Source organism: Pelobates fuscus, chromosome 9 (assembly GCF_036172605.1).
Source record: "Pelobates fuscus isolate aPelFus1 chromosome 9, aPelFus1.pri, whole genome shotgun sequence".
Classification (NCBI taxonomy): domain Eukaryota; kingdom Metazoa; phylum Chordata; class Amphibia; order Anura; family Pelobatidae; genus Pelobates; species Pelobates fuscus.
Genome location: NC_086325.1, coordinates 31753068 through 31778841, shown reverse-complemented (window position 1 = coordinate 31778841; position 25774 = coordinate 31753068). Strand labels below are relative to the sequence as shown.

At 36.1% G+C, this 25774-nt stretch overlaps 1 protein-coding gene across 1 annotated transcript in view; it reads right to left on the bottom strand.

Moving 5' to 3' along the window:
* Positions 1-25774, bottom strand: part of LOC134572731 (connector enhancer of kinase suppressor of ras 2-like) — a 442602-nt gene that overhangs the window by 162657 nt on the left and 254171 nt on the right. Inside the window, exons 5-6 of the mRNA XM_063431863.1 lie at positions 10425-10466; positions 4712-4831 (exon numbers count right to left, since the gene is read on the bottom strand). Coding sequence (XP_063287933.1) covers positions 4712-4831; positions 10425-10466 — 162 coding nt within the window. The remainder of the gene's footprint in view (positions 1-4711; positions 4832-10424; positions 10467-25774) is intronic.

The following is a 25774-nucleotide window of genomic DNA, read 5'->3' as shown; positions in this document are numbered from 1 at the left end:
GATATGGGTCATCATGGGCACTCTGACCTGTCTGCAGCTACTCATCCAGATATGCAGCAAAAAGCAACATACTGTGGGTTCTGACAACTTTCTCTAATAGCCAGCATTACATTTTTCAATCATTTGAGCAACAGTAACTCTTCTGTGTGATTGGACCAGACACTCCCCCACATGCATCAATAATCCTTGGACACCAATGACCTTGATGCTGGGTTATTGGTTGTTCTTCATTGCACCACTTATGATAGGTACTAACTACTGCATACCGTGAACAGCCCTAAAGACTTAATGGAGATGCTTTGAACCAGTCCTCTAGCCATCACTATTTGGCCCTGGTCCATTTGTCCTGCTTCCAATACATAAAATTAAAAAAACTGACTGTTCACTTTAGGCCGCGACAGGATATAATATATGCTATTTGTTAGTGATTTTAATGTTGTGGCTGATCGGTGTAGTTCAAAAACACATTTTTTTTAAATAAAATTATGTTTATAAGAAAAAATAATATTCCAGCATCCCAGTTACTCCTTAAGGTTTGACATAGATATTGAAATAAATAGAAAATTAATAATGTTCTGGTCTGCTATTATAAGCAAACAAAAATAAAGAGAAAATAGATTTGATGGGTGTATATCTTTTTTAGATAGCTTAAATGTCAGCCTAAAACTTAATGGTTGATCCACAAAAATACAAAGCTAGCAAAATTGAATTAAAGGTGGGCGAATAAAAAATCCGAATGGGTTTTCTTTTTTTTTTTTTTTTTTTTTTTTTCAAACTTGACTGTTTTGGTCAAAATTTAGCATGCCATTTATCAACTCATCATTATTCTGTGTTGGGAAAAAACGGAATAATGGATGAGAAATTATATGACCAGCACGTATTATTGAAGAAGAACTTTTGTAGTTGGAAACTGACCAAATCTATGTATCAGTAGTAATTATTTTTAAATTATAGGTGTTGAAGTTGTAAATAATTGAAGTGGAACAACAATTCAATTGGATCAAGAATTCTCCTGGGTCATGAAGATCAGTGCAAAGGGAATAAAAGTGGTAATAAAACACTTAATTGTAAATCAATATTTCCTTTTAATTTGCCTTCAAGTCTTCCCTGGCTGATAACCCAAAGTCACTGAACCATTATTGTACATATAATAAACTGTTCCCATATGTCCTTTACTCTTCATATTCTTCTCTTGGTAGACATGACCCTGAACACGAGTTTCCTGACCTTAAATATCATGGGACAAAAGGGAAACACTGATACTATTAACAGTGCTTAGTGTTGTGACATGACAATAATTTTCCTTTTAATGTTCTAAAGCCCTCCATTATCATCATTGCAAGACCCATTCTTCCATTAACATTGTGTGCATGAATTAATCAATTCCCCGTCATTAGGGATATCACATAGTCATTTTTATTGCATACTAATTTAGCAATGGGATATTAACTTTGTCACTGTCCTTTAGAAAAGCACAGATCGGGAATTCTAAAATAATTGCGAGACCTAACAAAAAAAAAATATCTTGATAGACAGTTAGATCAAATTGAAGCATCGTTATTTATATAAACTGTGTGCTCTTTAAGTTGCCTACAGATTTATTTTAGAAAATAGTAAAGAGGGATAGCCTTCAACCAGAAGACTCGGTTGGTGCAATCAAACCAGATATAGGAAAAATCTTCAACAAATATGTAGTAATTCAAACTGCATGGGCAAACAACAGCTTCTTCTTAAAGCAGCTTTGTTGGGTCGAGAGACAAAAATTCCAACATTTGGATCTCACCATGAGAACTTTGTCTAGTCTATTACACTCCAGATTTCTTGACGTGTGCCATAGGAAGATACAGAACACAATAAATCAGGAAACATGGAGAAGCCATCCTACTTATTTTAATTTAGTATCCAAAGCTGAAATAGCTTGTTAATATATATGTTAAACATAATCTATCATCTATCTAGCTAGCTAGGCATCATTTTAAATTCTCTCGTGAGGGAATGTTCATTAAAAATTAAGTATTCTTGAGGGGGCGGGGCCTGACAGCCGATCAGGACGGTCGCATGGTGCAGGAGCTCCTCAATATATTAAACTACTCAGTGCTAAAACCGACGAAAACTGCACTATATCTAGGGGAAAATCCTGCAGGCAATCTTGAGGAGTCCCCCTAGAGCATCTCCGCGACTACTTTACCCATAACAGGCGATTTTGTGCCCATGCTCGACTATCCTGCGGCCTACAATCACACGAGAGGTGAGGGAGACGGCCGATCCCCAGCCTTGAATTGAAACCGCTTGCTCAGGGTCCTGTTCCCCCCCCTTTGGACCGGTGGGGGTTATCCCGGTCCCCACTGGTGCTGGGATCACGCTGACACACAGCTTGCAGCTGAACCCGAGGGTTGACACCTATCTCCCAAGATGGCTACCAAGATGAACCCTATAGCCGGAGACACGTTCCCGCGGTCACCTTCACCGACGGACTCTCTTCTCATAAATTTCGACCGCATCTGCGCTGCCTTCTGGGCTAAACTTGCCGAAAGGGAACTTACCCCCAAGCTTATAAGCCGACCTGAGGCACACCGGGTCCACTGTGCTGGGCCGCGCCGCCTGAGTGGGCCTCCCCCACGTGCTCAAGGAAGGGTTCCACGGAGAGGACGCAGGAGACAGCCTCGTTTGAGGTCCGCACCTCGCCTCCGGCCCTACACTCGCACCTCCACAATCCGATGTCGGGCATACAAGCATGCACTTCCACAACGCATCCTGCCTTTCCTATACCCGCTTTTCCAGCTTCACAAGATCCGCCGAAAGAAAGCTACCGCTTGGTGTCCTGCAGTCGCCCAGTGGGTAATGGCACTATACTACACACAAGCTTGTACTGACTGGGGAACCCCAAAAGAGATAGCTGATGGCAGCGGAAAAAGTGACTTACCCCTAGCCCTCAACGCACAGGACTTTCGATTCCCATCTGCGGGCATAGGTTGAACACAAACATAAGGGGTCAAACCGCAAGTACTGACTGTCACTAACGGGACTTCCACACCTTGCCCACTGATGCCAGCCTAATTTTAGCACTCTCTATGCTTTTTAGGTCCTAATGGTAGCTAGATCTCTGCCTTGTATACTAGACTGATATAGAGATAAACAGCCAGCAGTTATTACCTGCTTTGATTCGACTCAGGACTAGGTTTAACTTGTTCTATGTTTAACTATTCACTGCCTCGAATGTAGATGGATATATAATTTTCTGAACCTCTTTACATAACCCTGTATCTACTCTCATTATAGGCTAGTAAAAACTACTTAGACTGCACCTGTTATACAATTTTACCCAAACATTATAGGCTAGTAAAAACTACTTAGACTGCACCTGTTATACAATTTTACCCAAGCATTATAGGCTAGTAAAAACTACTTAGACTGCACCTGTTTTACAATTTTACCCAAGCAACTTATAGCATGTAATACAGTTGAATAATTGATAGCACCCAACACGCGTAGCTAGTCAAAATAATCAGCATTGTTGAACCTTTGTCGAATATGTTCATACCCTTATGCATCTACTGATGAGTCAGTGCCGCGGTACCACGCGGATCTAGGTCATGTGTTTGCATGCCAGTTTTGTTAATATAAATTGCTATTCCCTTATTTAATGTACATAAACATTTAATGGCAAATATGATACATAACCAATGCAAGACTGATCAGCTAACATGATAGGAAGTGTAGCCACCCTGAATGTGTTTATTACTCTGAATTATGAAGCTGTGCTCCATAGCTGAAATTAAATGCCAGTATTGCACAATCACGACAAGAGCCTAACCTAAACACGTGGTGATGCAATAGCCAGATCGGCCATGCGGGATATCTCCCTAGGAGGCATATCTCCCAGAATACATCGGCCTAACTAATGGTCCCTCCCCCCACAACGGTGGATAAATCTTAGCTCGGGCAGGCATGATACCTCAACCAAATATCTTTAACTATGCTTTCTAATCAAGCTCCAGTCCTGGGAATAATGCCCAGCGGATACTAAGCTAAAGAACCAACCTAAGTTTACCGAGTTACACTTCTATGTTATTTTTTGACAATGTTAATGTCTGCCTACTCAGTACGCCGTGATAACATTTGTTGACTTCTCACTGTCGGACATAACTTGTTGCAGCCTGTTATACTACTTAAAAAAACAAATGTGCACTTCTGTTATGTATATGCTTATCTGTTAAACTAATGCACAACAAAAATAAAGAATTAAAAAAAAAAAAAAAAAAATTAAGTATTCTTTAATTTGCTGCACCATGAGTGCTATGTAAATATCTTCAGCTCTATACTATTTCAAAATACAGAATGGGAATTATTTATAAAAAGCAATTATAAAGTAAAATTTTAAGTATAAATAATTTGCCACGGGAACCAAAATAATTCCCTAGTTTTCCAGTGGGAGGGAGTAATGTGCCGGAATTCTCTTCCTGTACATTCCACCCAGAAACAACTGAAATAATCTGATTCAGTACTATGTGGCTTCCAATGTTAGCAGGAGGATTTAGATTCTACTAGCTCTCTCACATTAAAATAACCAGGGAGTCGTACATCACAAGACAGCTACGACATTAGCATTTATGTTGCAAAGTTAAAGGAACACTCCAAGTACCACAACCACTACAATAAGATTCAAGGCAAATCATGTGACCCGCTGTGTGTGTTTATGTGTGAAACTTACCAGTCCTTCACTTGGCATGATGTTGGTGAGGTGCACAACCTCCAGATGAGCAGACTGTGATACCAAGGAGTCTGATGAGAGTGAAATGATGTGATCACAAATTCCAGATAAGGTTTTACACTAGGGAAAAAAACAGATACACAAAAATATATTATATGCTTATAATGAACTAGTAACTAAAGTCAGCAGAGCAGCTCCGCATTAAACATTCATAGCGTCTTAAATTATTCATACAATATTGTTTAAATGTCTCAGAATAGATAGTCTTGAGTTCTGAGGAGAAACCTTTCACATGCATCACGTAAGAGCATCAAATCAAGTTTTCTGGAATGTGCCTTGTTTGCCCTAGTTCGGGCTGTCTATGGGGACATAGGATATAGAATATTCCTTTCATGATGGACAGTGTAACGCAGCTGGTCCTGCCCAAGAAGCACAATTGCTGCCAAAAAAATGCATCAATACATAGAATAGAAATGTAGATTTTACAGCGTTAGGCAAGTTTTAGAATGTCTCTGTCTCAAACATTCTGGACTTCAGATGGTTTGGACTTTAATGCTCTCACTGAATAAGGTAGCAAGCAATGCATCGTATGCAGTATAGGCAACAACAAGAATTAGAATGTTAGTGGTTCTTTACCCAGTCCTCAAAGCACAACAACGGTCTGCAGAATTATTGCAATATGCAAATGTGTTTTTCAGTAGCATTTGCGAGCATCAGCAGAGAGCCTGCAATTTTCCTTCAAATTACTGCACTCAATAATTAGTTTCCACAATGTGTAAATGAGGCATAACTAATCAAGTTATAATGAAGGCATACTCCAAGAACTATTGTGGCAGAAGATAAAGCACAACAACAACTTAAGGGTGTTATTTAAAGATTGCAATATTGCTACAGTGCCAAGCATGCCATTAGCAGAAAACATGGACTTGTACGTTTATGGACAGTGTGTGGAAGAAGTAAGTATAAGAAGAGCAGAGCCACATTGGGAGTGTCAATATATGGGTTCAATAGGTTTTAAACCTCCATTATGCCTTCATACCCTGTTGGGCTATTAATATAATAATAAGGGGGGAATCTCACTGCGCCCCTTGTGCTGATGCATAATGAAATTGAAGGGGTATCACATTGCTCTCCCAACATCACATTGTCCTCCCAGCCCTCACACACAGATGGCAAGCGGGGGCTTATATAAAATTATTGGGTGACTATATTGCCTGCACCGTAAACGAAAGTGCGCTACTACCTTAATGCCCTGCCTGCGCATTCCAATGTAGACGCAGTGCTCACCTATGCGGTCGTGGCATCGACCGATACCCTTAGCTAGCAAAGCAATGTTTAATCAATATTTAACCACTACTATATATGCTAGGACCACTGTATGTTTACTGTGTCAAGCATGAAACCCCCATCGTGACCCACCGCAACAGTCATACAACGCTGGCCTGTATACCGCATGTTTAAAATCTTTAAGTGTTCCCAGCCTGTTATTTTTCTTATAAAAAATGTGCTGTTTATTTCTGCCATGACTATGTAAGCCGTTGAATGTACCCAAAAGCACAAGAAAAATAAAGAATTTAAAAAAAAAAAATTATTGGGTGACATTAATTGTTCCCCCCTTGCCTACACCCAATGACAGAGGGTGGGGTTATTAAAAATAAAGAAACGGGTGGATATGCCTTTGTCTACCCACCACCCATGGGCTCTGGGTGGAGGGGTGTTAATAGCATACAGGTGGTGGATAGTCCATTCCATTGTCCATCATTGAAAAGCTTTGGCACCCCCTTTCATATTCCACTGGTGGGTAGGGGGTACATTTCTATTCTTGCACTGAACGAGAGCTTACGTGGCACATAAAGTACAGAATTACATGGCAGCACAAGGGATGCGTTGGGAGGATAACAGAAATAATTACAGGCTGCAATAACAAAGACCTTTGAAACAGAGATGCTTGACTAACCAGACAGCTGTACATTATCTGGGCATTATGCCTACATACAGTCATAATGTTTAAATCCTTCTGGCATTTGAGGAATCATTATATTACCCATAAAAAAAAAGAATTTCCCATTTTCTAAAATTTATTTGTGTATCTATACTGTTATTTTGAAACCGGTATAAAGTTTTACACTGGGAAATTTGATCTTTACTATTTGATACAATCCCTTAAACATAAATAAAAACTGTGAACTCTTCCAATTTATATATTTTTTTTATCCCTGAACAGCAATTTCTATACAATACACCCTTTGATTATGTGTCCCTTGTTTCAAATAAAAGTTGTTGTTTTTTTTACAAAAACTATTCAGTAGAGTACGGACTACTAGTAGTAACAGATAGGATTATGTGTCAAATAAATTGCAGCCAGTTTAACGATATAATAAAATGATACTTTTTAATGTCTGTAACATCTGGTGAAATGCTAATAAAGGAAAATGCTAGATCGCTATATCTAAGAAAGGCAATTAAGAGTATTTCCTTCCATTTCGAAACAAATTCCATTAGATCATATAAAAAGCCATAAATAAAACAAACATACGCAGCTCGTAAAAATATACTTCTTTGTAATAATGTCGGTAAAACCAAAGGCTCTCCTACTGTGTTTCATTCACGACTCTCCGTAGGATAATAACGGCAGAAAGAATTTTGCAAAAGGAAATCAACAAAGCAACAAAATAGATATTTGTAATGGTTTCGAACAGTTATTCGACGGAGTACGTATTGTTTTATATTGATTTCTAGATAGGGTATGGGTTTTCTATTAAAATTAAAATGTCACCTCTGAAGGATATAATTACAGTGCGATTTATTCACTAAACTCTGGGCATGTTCTTTAAATGCTGAATGGCAGCTGTATGCCTATGCCGTTTAGTTTTCGAAATACAGCTTAAAGTTTGTGATATCAGCGGGAGGCAAGATAAACATGGAAGTGAAGAGACTGAACAGTTACCAAGCGGTAAAAAGCTTTTAGGAGTCATCCTATGGGCTCCGCATTGTTGGTTTTATTTTGGCCTGTGTTCCAAATTCTTTGTTTTAGATATTGTTAAATAAACATTTCTTTATAGTAACGCTTTTGCCTGCTGCTCCAGCCATTTGCTACAAGGTAGTGCTACCCTTAGATATACAGTGCTGCTGTATTCTGAGCCGAATCATTAGGCTCCACCTCGTGTGAGTTTATCTATTGCTTATTTAGAAGCCTTTTATATTTAACATTCTACACTATTGGGTTATTTTTTACTCTAGTTGAGAACCCCCAGGAACTGAGATGTGGTGGCACCTCAAAATACACTAACTCTTACTAAAGCTAGAGCCAGATCTTGATTATATTGGCTCTAAAAAGTGTGAGTGCACACCCACATATTCTCAGTTTTTATTTATGTTATATTTTAATAGTTTGCACTTTGATTTGCATTATTTTTGTCTATTGTGTATATGTCTTTATTGTTGCTGATTATAAGGTAATGGCACAGATTTGCACATAGGCCACACTTTGTTTGTACACTGATTTAGTGAATTGTACCCAGTGATTTTTGTTCTGTTCGTATTGCAAATTTAGGCCAAACTAGCATAATTGTAAAAAATCTCCCATATTTTTCTACTATCTATTTAGTTACTTATTTATACTCATCATTTAACAGAGCCCTCTTTCCTCCTTACTATATACATATTTGGGAATTATCCATCAAGTGACTACACCATATACCAGTTACAGCCTCAAATTAGCATTTGATTGAGACCCAAGTCTGACTCAATTATTCAGCAGAAGCACCGTTAGTGGCTATCATGAAGACTAGAGGTGTATTTAACTATGCAATGGAAGAATTGCCATTTTTGAATGGTAAAAGTCCCATTTAAAAAAAAAAAGTTGCGCTAAGTCATTGCTCCAGGATGCTACGCACATTCAGGAATCAATAAAAAACTGATGTGCGAGTGAATTCACACATGGGCATTTCTTCAAAAGCAAAATACTCATGCATGTGCCCATACAGCGTTTGTGCTCTTAGCTGTGCCAGTACAGTCAAGCATAGTACTGTATAAATTAAAATATATTTTTTTTACAAAAATTGGAATATGAAATAAATTAAATAAAATCATAGCATAACCAGCATCTTTTAGCTACCTAGCTATTTGTTTTAAAACAAAACATATGACAATTTTATTTTAAATAGCACTGACCATTGGATTGTCAGTTTACCTTTTTAATATGTGCTTCAACATGTCAAGGGAGCAGTTCCATTTAATGCTGTATATCAAAACGAGACCATAAGGTTCTATTTTCCAAGGGTTCTCTGAATACTCAACATAGCAAACAGCAAGCACACACTGAAGTACTTTCTCCGTAGAGATTTGAGTTTGCTTTAATGCAGAACAAAAAAAAAAAGCACAGCTTGAAAGTGATTTTTTTTTTCTTCAATGCAAATTGTTTGTTTACATGCACTGCTGACAGACAATGAATATCTCTGGATCTGTTTTATGAAAACATAGTCCTTGAGAAATGGCAGTGCAAATAACACATATTTAGGAATCTTTTCTTATAAGACAGCTTCTCGTACGCTTTGTTGGTGCTTTTTGTATTTTTTCTTTTATCATTTTCTAGAAATACTTCGCATAATTGTAAAAATGTAAATTTGTAACAAAATAATACCATTGCTGTATATTCTGAAGCATACTCTGCTACACTGTTAGCACTGCTAAGAGGAAAACAGTACTTAAAATTATCGTTCACCCGCCGAAAAGCAAGTGAACGATAATTTGCGAATGTGCATCTTGTTTGAACATTCAGTTCAGAATTTGTTTAATATCAGTGATTTGTGAATATTCTGAATCCTATACTGTGTATAGGATTCAATTGCCAAAAGCTATTATTTGGGTGATACCGGCAGATTTGCACGAGTCGACCGAATTCTGACCAAGTTTAGTTTAGTGAATATTAGAATTATCTGGTTGGAATACGTACGTTTTCACGTTTTCACCGGATTTTGTCCATTTGGGCAAAATAATTTTTTGTGAATAACCCTGTATGTGTAATGATAGCTAGATTTGATAGCAAGATTTGTGTTCAACCTGTTCTCTCCCAACCAATGTCTGTTCACTTACTTTTGCATATAAAATATCTTAGCTACTCATAAACTTACATTACGCATACCTGCCCAAGAAACTGTCTTAGTATACAAATTCTGTGGTGGTAAATTGGACCTCTCCAGTGAAACTTTCATATATAAACCAATAGAAAACTAATTACAACTGTCCTTTGCACCAGCTTAGCGGCAGTCAGCTGCAACTAATATGAAAGGTAGTTCCCACCAGATTAGCAGATATTTATCCCACTTCTTCAATTCTTCAAATTTGTGGTTGAGATGTAGGCAACAACCTTGAACACATGCTTCACATCTTCTGGGAGTGTATGTATGTGCCCATAAAATGTATGTCCTCCACAATTACGTACCTCTCCTTCATCAATACTTTCCATTGGACATGCTCCCACCAATGTTTAAAGGACCCAACAAAGTTCTAACTCTTCACATAATTCTGGCATTGAAGATAAATATCGCTAAGCATTGAAAATCATCTATATCAATAATGTTGATTTATCAGTCCTCAAGAGGGTTTATTCTCTAACCCTGAATTCAGTAGAACTGACTACTAGACTTGACAGCCAGACATTTTTACATTTCTTATCATTAGAATAAAGTAAGGAATTGACATGTCTACTTACCACATGAAGAATTTTGTTTTCCGTTTCATACACTGTGCAATCCTGTTAAAAAAAACAAAAAAAGACACATTTTAGGAAAAAATTGACTCATACAATAATTTAACATTTTTATTTTGTTCTGAGAGTTAAATGCTCATTGATATTATTATTAGACTGAGTATCATTGGTAGCATAGCACAGAGTATATGATATTAAAAAAAATCTGCCTCTGTTCTAATAAACAGGGGGAAATTTTCTAATAAAATGAAAAAAATACACTTTAACAAATATCTAATTTTTTTTTACATTGTGCACTAATAATAGTTTACTGATCAAATGTTTTTATAAATTAGAACTACTGTAGCATATCGCCCAAACACAATTTAACGTGCTCAGGCAATATGAACATGGTAATGTGTTCTTTAACACACTAGTTTGTGCCTGATATATTTCATCACTGAGTAATCAACATATATTGCAGTGCTGGAGAACTTGTAACTCTTAACACTCTCAGCCAGTCATTAGCCCATTATTTAATTTAGAAGGATAAAGGAACCTAAAATATAATGCATTATACACTATAGAGCTGCCGTCAACAGTGATTGTTTATGAAATACAAAAATAAGACAATTGTGTGCACTGGTAAAAGGAAACATTTTAAGCTCAATTGTGTTATGATTGCTGATATAAAGAGGGTGGGGGAATCGAGGTAACGTGAAGAACACCTCTGACCTATAGAGCCATTTGGTCTAGGATATAACTGGGAGGTAAATAACAACCAATGTCAACAAAGCTGTTTGTCGGACGTAGTTATTTGATCAGAAATGGATGAATAAAATAAACTTAACAGAAATGTTTCTTGTGCAAGGAATACAAAATCCAAAAGCAATATTCAGCTGCTGTCAGTCATATAATATTAAGTAAAAAAAAAAAGACATGTTTTCCGTACAGAATTAATTGATCAAATGAGAAATGTCAGGAATTCGAATTTAATTAAAAGTGAATTTCGAATTTTGTGGACAAAATACCAAAACCGAAAAATTCTGAAATTTTACAGTTTGTCTATATTCAACTAAAATGTAAAATTCACTTGAATCCATAGCAATACTCAACTCAGAGATTAACCCTGCTTGAAGGATTACTGTGTACGAGATATCAATATAAATTCTATAAATTAACCTCTCATCTAAATATAAGCTGCAAGCTTGAGAAGTCCTAGAATATTTACAATGCTCTGAATATGTATTATATTGAAAAGTTCAGAAATAATATCCAAGTTTGATACCATAATTGCATTTTGAGTATTTACTGAAGGCAAGTTGAACACTTAGAATAGTTTGCTTCACAGTAACTCTTCAGGCATCATAACAACTGCATCAGAATGAGGTTTCTATGGTGCGAGGAAGTCCTCTGATTTACCACTTAGAATAGTTTAAATTAAAGTAACATTTTAGGCACCATCACAACTTCCTTAGAACAAAGTTGTTATTGTGCAAGGAGGTACTTTTTTTGCCAGCTTACTGTGAAGGAATAAACTGCTAGCATGCCGTTTAACCCCAAAGTGTTTAATTCGGCAACCGATTGCTCTGCCTAACTCCTTCTGCCATAGTCCGAGGCTTGAATCAGGAAGACTTGGATAGGGGCGCTGCTGATGTGAGTGTCACTAGCTCCCCATTCACAAAGCAACTTCAGAAAAATAAATTTCTTAAGCCGTTTTGTGAATAGTGAGCTGCTGATGCTCTCAGCCTATCAGTGGCATTACTGGTTTAACCCCTAGAGCCTTCTTGCACCAATGAAGCTGCCATGATGCCCTGGTAGTTCTTCTAAAGCAAATCTGTGCCTATTAAATAAAAGGACAGAAGTTCTTTCACAGGTTAGGAGAGTGGATAGTTATCAAACATCATGTTACATTTGGATATACCTTAATTTGACATTTCAAGAAAGGATGGATGATTCTATTTTACCTGATTATCGCTCTGTGTATTGAAAAGTGGTTACAGGCTAAAGTGAATTCCGTTCTCTCCTGGGTTACCATTATTATATGATAATATTTACTGTGACGGACATGAGTGTTTGATCTCTTGCATCTCAGATAGTGTTATACCTTTTTCAATATCATCTAGATTCTACTCACTTGCTTCTATGTTATACCCTGTCATTTATTCCATATTGATGCAATACTTCCCTTCCACACATATATCACATATTATTCCACCACTTTATCCCATCTCACTTTGTGGTATTAATAAAGATGTCAGACCAGGTTATACAAATATGAACTATAAAGGTTGGAATGATCTCTCAGAAATGGCTTAAGAGATGTTTGATGTACCTTTCAAAAATCAATAAGATTCATAAAAATTTGACACATTTTAAATTAACAATATTTATTTTACAATAACTAGTAAACTGCAGACAATTTGTGGAGCTATAGATTTACACCTGTGCAGGAACTGAATTTGACATTTTTTTTCTATATTATATTGACTAACATATTGTCACTGTACTGTATTGTCGTGCCTTCTACCTACACCAATGCTGATGCAAGAGTTGCCTCTGCTACTCCTAGTTAATCTTTTGACGCCGAACACTGCCACTATATTGCTTTAAATGGCACCAGTATTTCTAAAATGCCAGTTTTAATGATTTCAGTCCAGTTCAATATCCCTGTACAGTTTTGTGCAGGAGAGTGTTGCCAGCCAACTGGGGGTCGCATACTTCTATATAAACTCCTTTCACCTTCCTGCAACGTCCTGTCATGGGCATTGTGCCTGAGTTGTAAGTATCATTCGGCATTTCTGGTTTTGACCCTTGGCTTTTCTCAACAATTCTAATATCTGTTATCCCGATATTGGCTCTACTTTTTTCTTTGCCTATCTTTGCTTCTATTGTGTTAAGCCTGGCCAGTCTAAGGACCAGTAATACACTCTGTATATCTCCTTCTCTTATTTGCATGTTGTGTTTTTCACAAATACAAGACTCATTCGGTATATGCAAGTAACACATTATAATGAATGAATGTGTGTAATCATATGGCAAACAAGTCTCTGCTGTTTATGAGTCCAATGGCTAAGAAACCTTACAAGTACTAAGTATTTAAGATGAAATAGCTGTAAAAACACTGTAGCACGTTCCCAGGTAGAGTTAAATTCCCGGGGTAGATCAATTAAATTTCATTGAGCACCTATGCTGTTAATTTAAATGTAGTCACCCAAGAATAATTATGTTTCACATTCCGTCAGACCAACTTGGTGCATAGTGAATAAAACCCTTAGTCACAGTGACACTTTTATAAATATCTTTCTTGTGTTCCCCATGTAGGTTGCATGACCTTCCCGTGAGCATCATCTGATGACTCCACAGCCTCTTTCTCCATGTCACTCAGGAGCAGACATTGATAAATGTTTTATGCCGTGAGCTCTGTGATTATAAAGCTCCGTAGACTGGTAAATGTGAATGTTTAACCTCCTCACCTGTGACTTTTACCAAGGTAGAAGCACATTCCTGAAATAGCTTTTTTTTGTTCTTCATTGTACAACTAGAATTAGGAAACTGAATTGTTATTTTCCTGTAAATCAAATATTGACATGTCATATTTTTGAGCAGGGACAAGGTGACACATCAGCCTCTCTAAAGTGTATGTCAAAATGTTTTATTGATATTCAACTTCTGGATTGACAAGAGTAAGAATGGGTAAATGGTAACATTCTGCTAGGGATGGAGATCCTATGAATGTTTGGAGATTTTGTTTGCAATTTTAACCTTACTGGAGAATTTACAAAAACACTCAAACGATCCACCAGGGGAATACCTATCCACTCTTCAGTACATTGTCAAGTGGTTGTCTACATTGCCAATGGGATACCCTGCCTCTCAGCACTAAATGCAAGAAGACCTAATCCATGGAATAGAAAAGTATTGAGTTAGTGGAAAGATGAGTTCAACTTACTGTAGATTACAGGGACTCCAGCATAAACTAAAGTTCTGCCCTGAATATACACATGTGCCCCCTCTCTGGCTGTAATTGTGCCCTTATTCTGCACCACATATTATGCTGAGGAGGGGGGGGGGGGGGGGGGACGTGGACAAATCTACTGAATTTAAAGTTGATGGAAATTGATGGTCAGTAAACAGCTAATAAATACATCTTGTGATTGTTAGTTTTGCCCAGTTTGTAATTTTGGGAATTTGAGTTAAATACTTTGGGATCTCAAGACGTGAGACAGAGTATTACAAATTTCCATGCCAACCTATATGGGTGATGCAGGAGAGGGTAAAACAAGCAGGTGTTTAGATAGGTGAACATAAGATTCTCTACCTGTCTCAGGGTTTATGTATGATATTTGACTAACCATATCATGCATGATGTACACAACATGGTTATGACATGAGGCACATGGAACAATTACAGATTATTATTAATTATAAAATGCCAACAAGTTCTGCAGCACTGTACAATGACCTTATTGCATAAATAAGCTTTAGTAGGCAAAATATTAAATTAATACATTCTATTTCTTTTTATTTAAATCACAGTCTAACATTACGTATAACCAGCTTCACATTTCCCACCCGAAAGACTTTCCAAAAAAAAAAAACAGTCTAACTCAATAAATTTAGGTATCTAGACATCATTATTAAATTCTTTTAAAAGACATATATAGAACACTGAAGTCATCTTAATGGAAACCGGCAATTATTATATCTTAACCTGATGGCCATAAATGGTCATAGAGGTAAAAATTAGGAGCAATTAGGCTTATATTTTCTAGAGCAACCTAGATGTATGTGTTCTCTGGCAAGACGTCCATTGACTTTACTCCACCTGAATGTTTTATCCCTTCAATAATTAAAGCCGGGCTCATGCCACTCACCACCAGCCAATGACTAGTGGTATGATAATTAGCTATGATAATTCGAAATACACCCCTGGTAAGCATTGCTATGGCTTGCAGTGGCAAGTAATTTGAAGGCCTGGCCAGTGGCACATGACTTCATATTTTGAGCCCTGAATAAAGTAATCTCTTTCAAATTATTTGTACGGAATTTATTTATTGCAAGAGCACTTTAACATAAATTCAACGTGTATCCAACTTAAAAAAAGGTCCACCTTAAAACTACTTTGTAGAAATAAGGTTTGCTGTTTATCTCTAACGAGTTTTTATCTGTTCACAGGCTGATGCAGCACACATAATTGATAATACATGTGTCAGGTTTTGTAGAAATGCATTTCTAATTTCGGTGAAAAAGAAAAAAGACTTTTATTTCTATCGGTAATAGATAATGTAATTAATATGAGACATGTTAATACGTGACTTCAAATTACATCTGCATGGAGAATCAGTACCACTACATTTAATGCCCATGTCATTGGACAAACATGGCAACGGCATAAAGCAATGGGTTAAAAAAAATGACTTCCAAGAAATGATAGAAACCGTGTTACTTTTCTCTGTAAAGAAATACCTGGGGCAGATAGTGTGAAGAGAGAAAGTGGCAAAATTAATTAGCACCGCTGAACCATAAATTGAGATGAGTGTAATCTGTCCTCAGATTTCTATCCTGCTTAGAAATGGGAAAACGTTGTGAGTATGAAATAACTAAAACATTGTGTTTTGTCATACAGCAATGTGAATTTAGAAATAAGACATTTTTATGTTACATAGTTGCATAGTTGTCTAAGTTGGATAACACGAAAGTTTATTAAGTTCAACCCTGAAGCCCATTCTTTCATGCTGTTGATCCAAAAGAAACAAAAAACCCAATTGTAGCCATTTTCTTCTTGACTCCATAATGGCTATCTGATTTCTCCTTTGATCATATAATTTATATTATTCAATATTCTGTTTATGCAAAAAAAGCATCCAAACATTTTTAAAAAAAATATATAGAACCAAATAACACAGACTCCTTAGACAGATAATTCCACATCTACATTGTTCTCACTGTAAAGAACCCTTTCCACGGCTGTAAACCAAAACACCTTTCATCCAGTCTCACTGGATGACCTCTTGTCTTTTGTATAGTCCTGCTAATGAACAGGTTAGCACATAGGGACTTGTACTGACCCTGCTATCATATCCTCTCCGATGTACCTTTTCCCAAAGAAAACAAATTCAGTTTTTCTAACCTCTCCTCATAATTATCCCCCTTTACTAACCACCCCCTTTACTAATTTTGTAGCTTGCCTCTGCACTTTTTCTAATTCTGCAATATCCTTCTTTAAAACTGTTGCCCAAAATTGCACCACGTATTGGGTTGGGTCTTGGCATTGCCTTATATAGAGGAGAAAATATATTTTTGTTAATGTGAATTAATACCCCTTATTATACACAATATCTATGTTTGTTCCCAAGTCCTTTTCATGTAATGTTATCCCGAACTCAACCCCATTTAATGTATAAGTGGCTTGCGGATTCCTTTTTCCAAAATGCGTGACTTTACATTTATCTGTATTGGATATCATCTGCCACTTGCCTGCGTAGTCCCCAATTTATCCAAATTCCTCTGTAATGAAGATATATCATGTTTAGACTGTATTATCCTATCTAGTTTTGAGTCCTCTGCAAACACAGACAAATGCCTTTCAAACACCACTTCAAGTTCTTTTATAAACAGTCATTTAGAATCTAAGATACTATCCAACAACACAACTTTTCACCTAAACCAACTGATTTCAGTTTAAATATTAACCTTTTGTGTGAAACTGTACCAAATGCCTTAGCAAGAGTACATCTACTGTATCACCTTGATCTATATTTCTACTAACTTCTTTTTTCATATATATACATTTTTATTTTTCATTTTAAAATTTCATCCATATACACACTTACAGAAATAGGTTTGAAACTTTACAATAAATTAAATATTATACATATTTTTAATAAAGCATATTTCATACAATTATACATTAACTATAGTCAGAAAACAGAAAGCTACATACATTTCCTCTTACTTACAATTCCACATAATGCTACTACCTAAGAGTGGTTATCAATAGGGGGCGGGAGGGTTTTTTTGAGTTTTAAGACTAAGATATTTATTCCAAGGGGCCCAGATCTCATCATATTTCTCTCTGGATATCTTGTTTATTGCTATCCCTGCTTCCATCCTGCATTGATAATCCACTTGTAAACAAATATCTTGCCAGATTAACGGACCCATACTTCTCCAATTTCTAGCCATAACTATTTTAATTGCCATAAAGATGTGAATCATAAGGATTTTTAATTTTATATTGACTTTTGGCATATCTAAATGGAACAGGAACGTTTGAGCCGTAATAACAGTTTGAATCTTCAGAATAAATGCTACCAAATCCGATAAAGTTATTTTCATAGGTTTCAACTCCTCACAGTCCCACCAAATGTGAGAGAATAAGCCTAGTTCCCTGCCACATCTCCAACAATCTGGTAGAAGTGTGGGTTGAAATCTATGAAGGCGAGTGGGCACCAGGTACCAACGGTATACAAGTTTAAAGTACACTTCCCGTATATTTACCCCATGTATATATCTTTTTACTGATTGTAAGCCCAAAATCCAATCTTCCACCGGGAATGAAAAATGGAGTTCTTGCTCCCATTTATTCATTGCTAATGCTTTATCTATTTGCCTTTGGCTTCTTATAAATTGGTTACATCTGGATGCAATTCTTTTTCTATAATGGGATGCTATAAATTGATCAATTGGAGAGGTTTCCGAAAAAGTTTTTCCCATAATAAAAGATTTTATTCTTAAATAGTTAAATATTTCCTTCGATGGGAGGTTATATTTAAGCTGTAACATTGGAAATGGCAATATTTTGTTATCTTTTAAAAGATCCGTAAATTTAGCAATTCCGCACTTTTCCCATTCTTGAATATTTATGTCTTTTATATAAAGTTTTAAGCATGTTAATGGGGCGTTTCTTGATATATAATTAGTTCCGTATTTTTTCTTTAGATATTTTGCTATATAAATCATTGTGTTATTCATCGGATTGCTAGATCTTATATTTTTTTACAAATTCACCATCACACCACAAGAGAAATAGAGGTTCGATATTACAAAGGTCCGATTTTTCGATATCTAACCAAATTGGTCTTGATATTGTAAAATTATCGCACTTGATTAAATGTGCTACCATATTGATCATATATAATTTTTGTATGTCCGGAAAAGAAATTCCCCCCTCTTTCCAATCTCTCTGTAAAATTTCTAATGACACTCTGGGTCTCCTGTCTTGCCATATATAATCTGATATCTGTTTTTGAAGACCGCGTATCGTCTGGGAGGACACCCTCAGTGGGAGATTACCAAATAAAAATGTCAATTTGGGAAGTAGGTAGGAGTTTACTGCTTCGATTCTTCCCAACCAAGACAGTTCTAACCCCCTCCAATTTTTTTAGAATCCTCCTAAATTGGGTAGCGATTTCTGTATAGTTAAGTTCTCCAATTTCTCTATAATCTAAAGATAGTCTTACCCCTAAATATTTTATATTCCTTGCTTCCCAGTCACATTTAAATTCCTTTTTAAGTTTCTTTTTTCCCCCGGGCCCAGTTAGACCTTTTGTCAGAATTTGTGTTTTCTTTATATTTATTTTATATCCTGCGAATTTGCTATATTCTTTAATAAGACAAAATACGTCTGGAATAGATCTAATAGGGTCTGTAAGGGTCAATAGAACATCATCTGCATATAGTGCAAATTTATTCTCCAAAGTGTTCACTTTTAGCCCACTGATATCCTCATTCTGTCTAATCGCGGCTGCCAACGGCTCTATAAAAATTATGTATAACAGGGGTGCCAAAGGGCAGCCCTGTCGCGTCCCATTTCTAATTGGGAACCATTTCGATTGGAACATAAATCCTGAAACTCTGGCTTGAGGATCTTTATATAACGCCATTGTACACTCCTTAAAAAGACCCTCTATGCCGAAGGCCTTCAAAACCTCTTCCAGATATTTCCAATTAACACGGTCGAAGGCCTTCTCGGCATCAAGGGTAGCCATGGCGAAAGGGGACAAACTTTGATCCACATGATATAAAACATTCATTAGTTTCCTAATATTATCAGACGTACCCCTACCTTCTACGAACCCACTCTGATCTAAATGTACAATATCAGGTATATTTTGTTTAAGTCTATCAGCCAGAATCCTAGAATACACTTTAATATCTAAATTAATAAGAGAAATTGGTCTATAATTTGAGGTATATATTGGGTCCTTATCTGATTTAGGGATTGGCATTATAGTGGCCTGGAGCAATTCAGATGGGATAGTTTTATAACTAGCAAATTCTTTAAATGTCTTCAATATGTATGGGGGAATTATGTCATTTAATTTTTTATAGAAAATCGATGAAAAGCCATCTGGACCTGGTGCTTTACCCGCTATTAATGCTTTAATGGTATTACTAATCTCCTGAATGGAGAATGGGGCATTTAACTGATTTAATTTCTCAATGGATATTTTTGGCAGGCTTAGTTTGTCCAGGAACTGCTTTATTTCCCCTTCAGATGGCTCATTACGTTTAAATTGTATAAACTTTTATAATATTCTTCAAATGCGTTCGCTATTTGAGTTGCGAAGAGAGTTTTTTATTTCCAACTATTATATATTTTATAGATTGAAGTTTATTTTTATTTTTTCATTTATTTGAAAGGTTTTTCCCTGTTTTATTATTTCCATAGTACCATCCCTGCTTTAATATTAACATTGCTTTATTTATTTTCTCTTGAGTTCTTACTAGGATTTTTTCCTAATCTCCTTAATATTCTCCAGGATTTTATGGTCTAAACTAATCTTATGTAAACGTTCCTGTTTTGCCAAATCGATGTTAAGCTCATTCAGCTCTTTTCCCTTCTTTTTTTTTTTTATATTAGCACCCAATTTTATAAGACATCCTCTCATGTATGATTTAAAGGTACACCACAACATAGCGTTAGAAACATCCCCTGTATCATTGTTTTTCGAAAAATTCTCTAACCTGTGTACGCAGTTCTTCTACATTAATTTCCGATTTTAATAAAGTTTCATTTAATCTCCATCTATCTCTGCATTTATATTCGGCGTTATTATTTATAACTAAGCATACTGGTGCACGGTCAGACCATGTTATAGGTCCAATTATCACTTTGTTAACTCGCTCCAAAGTTTCATCTCTAACCAAAAATGAATCAATTCTAGTGTATGACTGATGAACGTTTGAATAAAATGTATAATCTCGCTCTTCTGGATTAAATGTTCTCCAGCAGTCATACAGACAATTTTTTGCTAAAAAGGTCTGTATCATTGATGGTCCTATTTTTTGATTGCCATGTTTGTTTACAGGCTTAATTCTGTTCCTATCTACCTTATTGTCTATAATGCAGTTAAAATCACCACCGATAATCAGGCTTCCAGACGACACGCGATCAACCTTTTGCAACAAACTTTCCAAAAATCTATGTGGAAGTTGATTTGGAGCATATACATTTACCAAAGTATACAAGATGTCATTAATTCGGGCTATTACTATGAGAAACCTACCACCAAGATCAGCCTCTTCATAAACCAACTCATACTTCAAGCTACTTGAAAAGAAAATTGCTACTCCTCTTTTCTTATTCTTTCCAATCAGATTAGATCTATGGACCACTGGAATTTTTTTATAATTCCATAGTTTAGATGTAGAATTAACCCAATGTGTTTCCTGAACAAAACCAATATCCGTTTTACTATCCATCAGTAATTTATATTTCTACTAACTTCTTTATAGAATGCAACAAAGTCAGTTTGGCATGACCTGTCCACATTGATTCCTGCTAATTATATTTTTGTTCACAATAAATTCTTGAATATTATCCCTTAACAGCCCTTCAAATAATTTCACAACCAAAAATGTTAAGCTCAGGGGTCTTTAGTTTCGGGTGTGAGCTTTTGAACCCTTTTTAAATATAGGCACCACATGTGCTTTTCTATGCATATAGAAAGCATATTTGCGTAGAAATCATCCGGTGCAATTCCTTAAAGAAAATAATCCTGAAACATTAAAAACAGTGGTACATATATATTTTTACACTAATCTCCCTAAGCATGTGTGGGTGAATACCGTTTGGCCATTGGACTTTGTTTACATGAACTTTATTTCATTTCTGCAGAACTTTACTCTGAGTTAACCAATCAACTTCCAGAATGTAGGTCAAGGTAGCTGTAGAGTTGTAATAAAACTTTTAAAGCTTTGTTTATTTATTTTTGCTTTCTTTTTCAGACTCAGCTAACTAATTTTGTAGAATAAATCTTTGAAAATATAATTCAACCAAACAAATGATGAAGCTTGTGTCTTTCTCTCTGCCGTAAAGTATGGTTCAAACATGTGACATTATTTCTGCAGATTTTTTTTTCCCATAGAGATCAATTAGTTTCCAGATAGATAATCAAATAAATAATGTATCTCTAAGCAGATGTTAATTATGCACCCAGTATTTGTTTGTAGCGTTTGCAACAATGTAGCAAAAAAATTAGATTTTTTTTTGAATAGGCACACCATATGCCATTTACAAGCAAGCAAAATGGAGACAGAAATAGGTTTAGCAAGTTTGTTTTGCAAGCCGAAATATCATTAAAATTAAAACTTTCAATGACTGCAGTGCGTGTAGATTTGTAAATGAAGTAATCACTGCTATAAATGGAGTACCTGGAATTCCCCAGTAAAAAATAAATAATGCTTGCTTGCGCACATCCAGTACACAGTGGGTCACCAGCCATATTGATTTATACCTGCACAGCCCTGATTCATTTATACCTGCGCAGCTCTGATTGATTTTTATGTGAGAAGTTCTGTGCAGTGCTTATTTTATTGTTTTCAATGGAAACTCACAAGTAGGTTCAGTCTCTGGAAGATTTGTTGAAAAGACACTGTTAAAGATATTGTTTTTTTTTTTGGGGGGGGGGAGGTGGGGAGGTGTTGTTTTTTTTGAGAAATACACATTTTTAAAAATGTACTTAGCATCTAATGGGCTTAAAAAATCTGCTAGAAATCAGTATAAATTAGAAAGTGAGAACTACAAAGAGTTTTTTATATTAAATATACATCTTAAATATTTTAACAAGCTAATGTGTAAATTAACCCCTTAGAGACCAATGATGGACTAATTCCAAACTCCAAACTAGCCAAACATTCTATCCCAGTGTTTTGTTCATTGAAAGATACCAAGTCTATGTACAGCTGCTGCTACTTAATAAGCAGAACATTCCATCAGGTCTTTAGGGACCAGGCAATTGTAAAAGTACTAACATCATCTGTCTGTTATGGGTTAATATACAACTATTGTATGTGTTAAGATATCTGAACCAGGTTTTCTTTACTGTTTGGGGTATCACCTACAGGAGCAGTGAGAGGCCAATGTTCTCATCCACTCCCTCCCAGATGATCAGCTGACAAGATGGGTGCTCTCAGCATGTGACTTAATTTGATCATCTGATCATTCATGGAGTTAATAGCATGAAATTCAACACATGCATAATGATTCTTTTTACAATCATAAACTAATTTAAAAATTTGCTTCTGTGAAAATAAAAAATATACATAAAAAAGTGCAGTGACTTTAGACTGTGCCACACAGAATACATACATAATTTCCAACTCAGAAACCTTTTTATTCTTTATATATTAAATATTTAATATTCCCGAATGACCGTGTAACTATAATAACTGGCTTGAGGTATCAGACCTTTGCTAATATAACTAAAGGCAGTATCTGTCCATGGTGCTGAAATTTGACTTTTGTTAGATAACTTAATAAAATAAGGCACATCTCTTACTCTTAACATTTTAATACAAGGTTCCATTCCAGTTACATATTATCTTTGGAGGAATATTTGTTGTTAACTCTTCCCTTGTAGATATTCTGCAGATAGCTAGAGGGGGAACTGCCCTTTCTTTAATTTAAATTGTCCTTAAAGATGGTAACATCTATGCAGATTATAGCTTTACCCCAGGAAAACCTTTTTGTGGACCACCCCTGAGATATACCTTGATCGCTGGAATGTTTGCGTTTCTGCATCTAACGTGATAAACACAGACAAAAAAAAAACCAAAAAAAAAAAAACAAAAACAAATGAATGCAATATAATATATTTTGTTCACTGTTAATCTTTCTGACTCTCAATGTTTAAGGTTTTTGGCATGGACCAGTGGGCTGTTATCTATCTGTAAATCTGTCATGCAGATATAAGTCATAATTGTAATGTACGGCAGCAGATGATTTATAGAAGCACACACTGGGTTTTTACTTTGCAAAATGCCCATGGCGAAGGCAAGGAGGAATAAATCCTACAACTCAGCGCACGGGTAGCAGCCTGTCTCGTAAAATGCTTATATGTGGATCCTGCTGCAAGCCTTGCTCCCCCCTCCATAAACTCTGCCAGGCTGTCTCTCTTTCCCATTCTCAACACCTATTTCTAACTAGAAAGGAGGCATGTTTGTCTGGAATTAAATAGATCTTGTGGATTGTGTATGCTCTGACTGTGAATGTGTTTTCTAATAAGAAGCAAAGGGCTTTGTGAATGTGTGTTGAAAGGAGATAGGTGAGTTCAGCTGTGGTTAAACTTGTCATCACTTGTCAGTAGGTTTGCAAACTACTGTTCTCATTATTCCCAGATAGCCTCAGGATTATTGAATGTTGAATATAATTCACAGGATCCCTGGAAGACACCGGTCAATAGTACCAGGAGAAACTACTACCCGTCTTCCAAATCTTGACACATCCCCATCTGCACCGTAAAGTCTATATCACCATATATATATATATATACATACACACATCAGACGCTGACTTGAAGTTATTATTATATATATATTTTAATCGATATGCATTTATAGAATCTTATTTCAAAGGGTTTAACACTCTCTGAGGCAACCGTACCTGTAGCGATCAAAAAAAATCACGACCTGCTACACCTGGTATGGCATGAAACAGCTCCGCCACCACCATTTTGTCATTGGAGGCCAGACTTCAGGCTGCTGGGATCTAAGTGTCTCTGATAAACAGTGAGTAAACCATCTGTAGGCACCGTAACCACTTAAATGTGTTAAATTGGTTATGGTGCCTGTAGTGTACCTTTAAAGGTATTTCAAACATTTGGAGAGCCACAATTATTTATCACTGGTTTGCTTCAATTGCCCATATTTCAGATAAACTGATTAAGGACATGAAAAGGAGTAAATATATTCAAGTGGTTCTACAACTTGACATATAGAAGAACACATGAGATGGAATAGATGGGCCAAGTTCTTTTTATTTGACATTAAATAGCAAATTGGCAATGTCACTAACTCAGCAAATCAGATTGGTGCCAGGTAATTCGATTAGTGCCAGGTAAACTCACATTATTGTGGCTGACAGGATTATCATAATCTAATCTGAAATGTACCACAACGGGAAAAAAAAAATCTATTGGGAAAAGTGAATCCTTAAAGAGGGGGGTTAGTATTGTTTCGAAATCTATGAGAAAATATGGAAGGCAAAATAAATAAATAAACATATATATATATATTTATATTTTTTTAACCCCTATTTTTTAATAGCTTATCCTAACTTAATCCTAACAGAGGTTGCCATTGTTGCATCCCCCCTTAGCTACATCCATTCATTGTATCCAGCCCATTCCTAGTATACATACCTGCAGCAGTATACATTACTGCTAGATGGAGGGAAGTGGAAGATTTAGATAAGCAAGTAAAGGGAGAGAAAGTTCACAAAAGAGCCCAGATATATGCTATACAGCCAAAAGTGTCTGTCAGCTTGAATGTAAGAGCTTCCATTACATTTGCACAGATCTAACACATCTTTTATGGCATCAACAACTCCAAACATCACCGACACACCACTCTAATACACACTGAGTCACTAACACATCCTCTGTAGCAATCATACCCCTTATCTTACCAATTTCATGGGACAAATGTTGGGAGGTTTGGGATTTTCTCTGGTGTTTACAACTTTCTGTGGGGCTTCACACATTAATACAAACAGCATTTGTATGGTGAGTTATCTGACACCGAACTCCAAGCAAATCACATTCTGACATAATTTTGCAGTGAAACCAATTTATTTTTCGAAGAGGGAGACTTAAAAACTACCTTTATAAGACAGGATTTTTTTTTCTCATTCAATAAATAAACAAATGGAATGGAAATTTCTGAGATTTTATATTGGGTATCGCTACAGTAATGTAATAAATGTGAGTTAGAATAATACTTCTAGATGCTTTCTGACCTTTTGAATTAAGAGTAATTGCAGCACCAGGTTAAATATATTTTCTACAACGTCTCAATATTTTAAATGAAGGTTAACACCAGTAATTGTTAGCTTTTTCAGTTCCATAGAAAGAAGCACACGTATACGA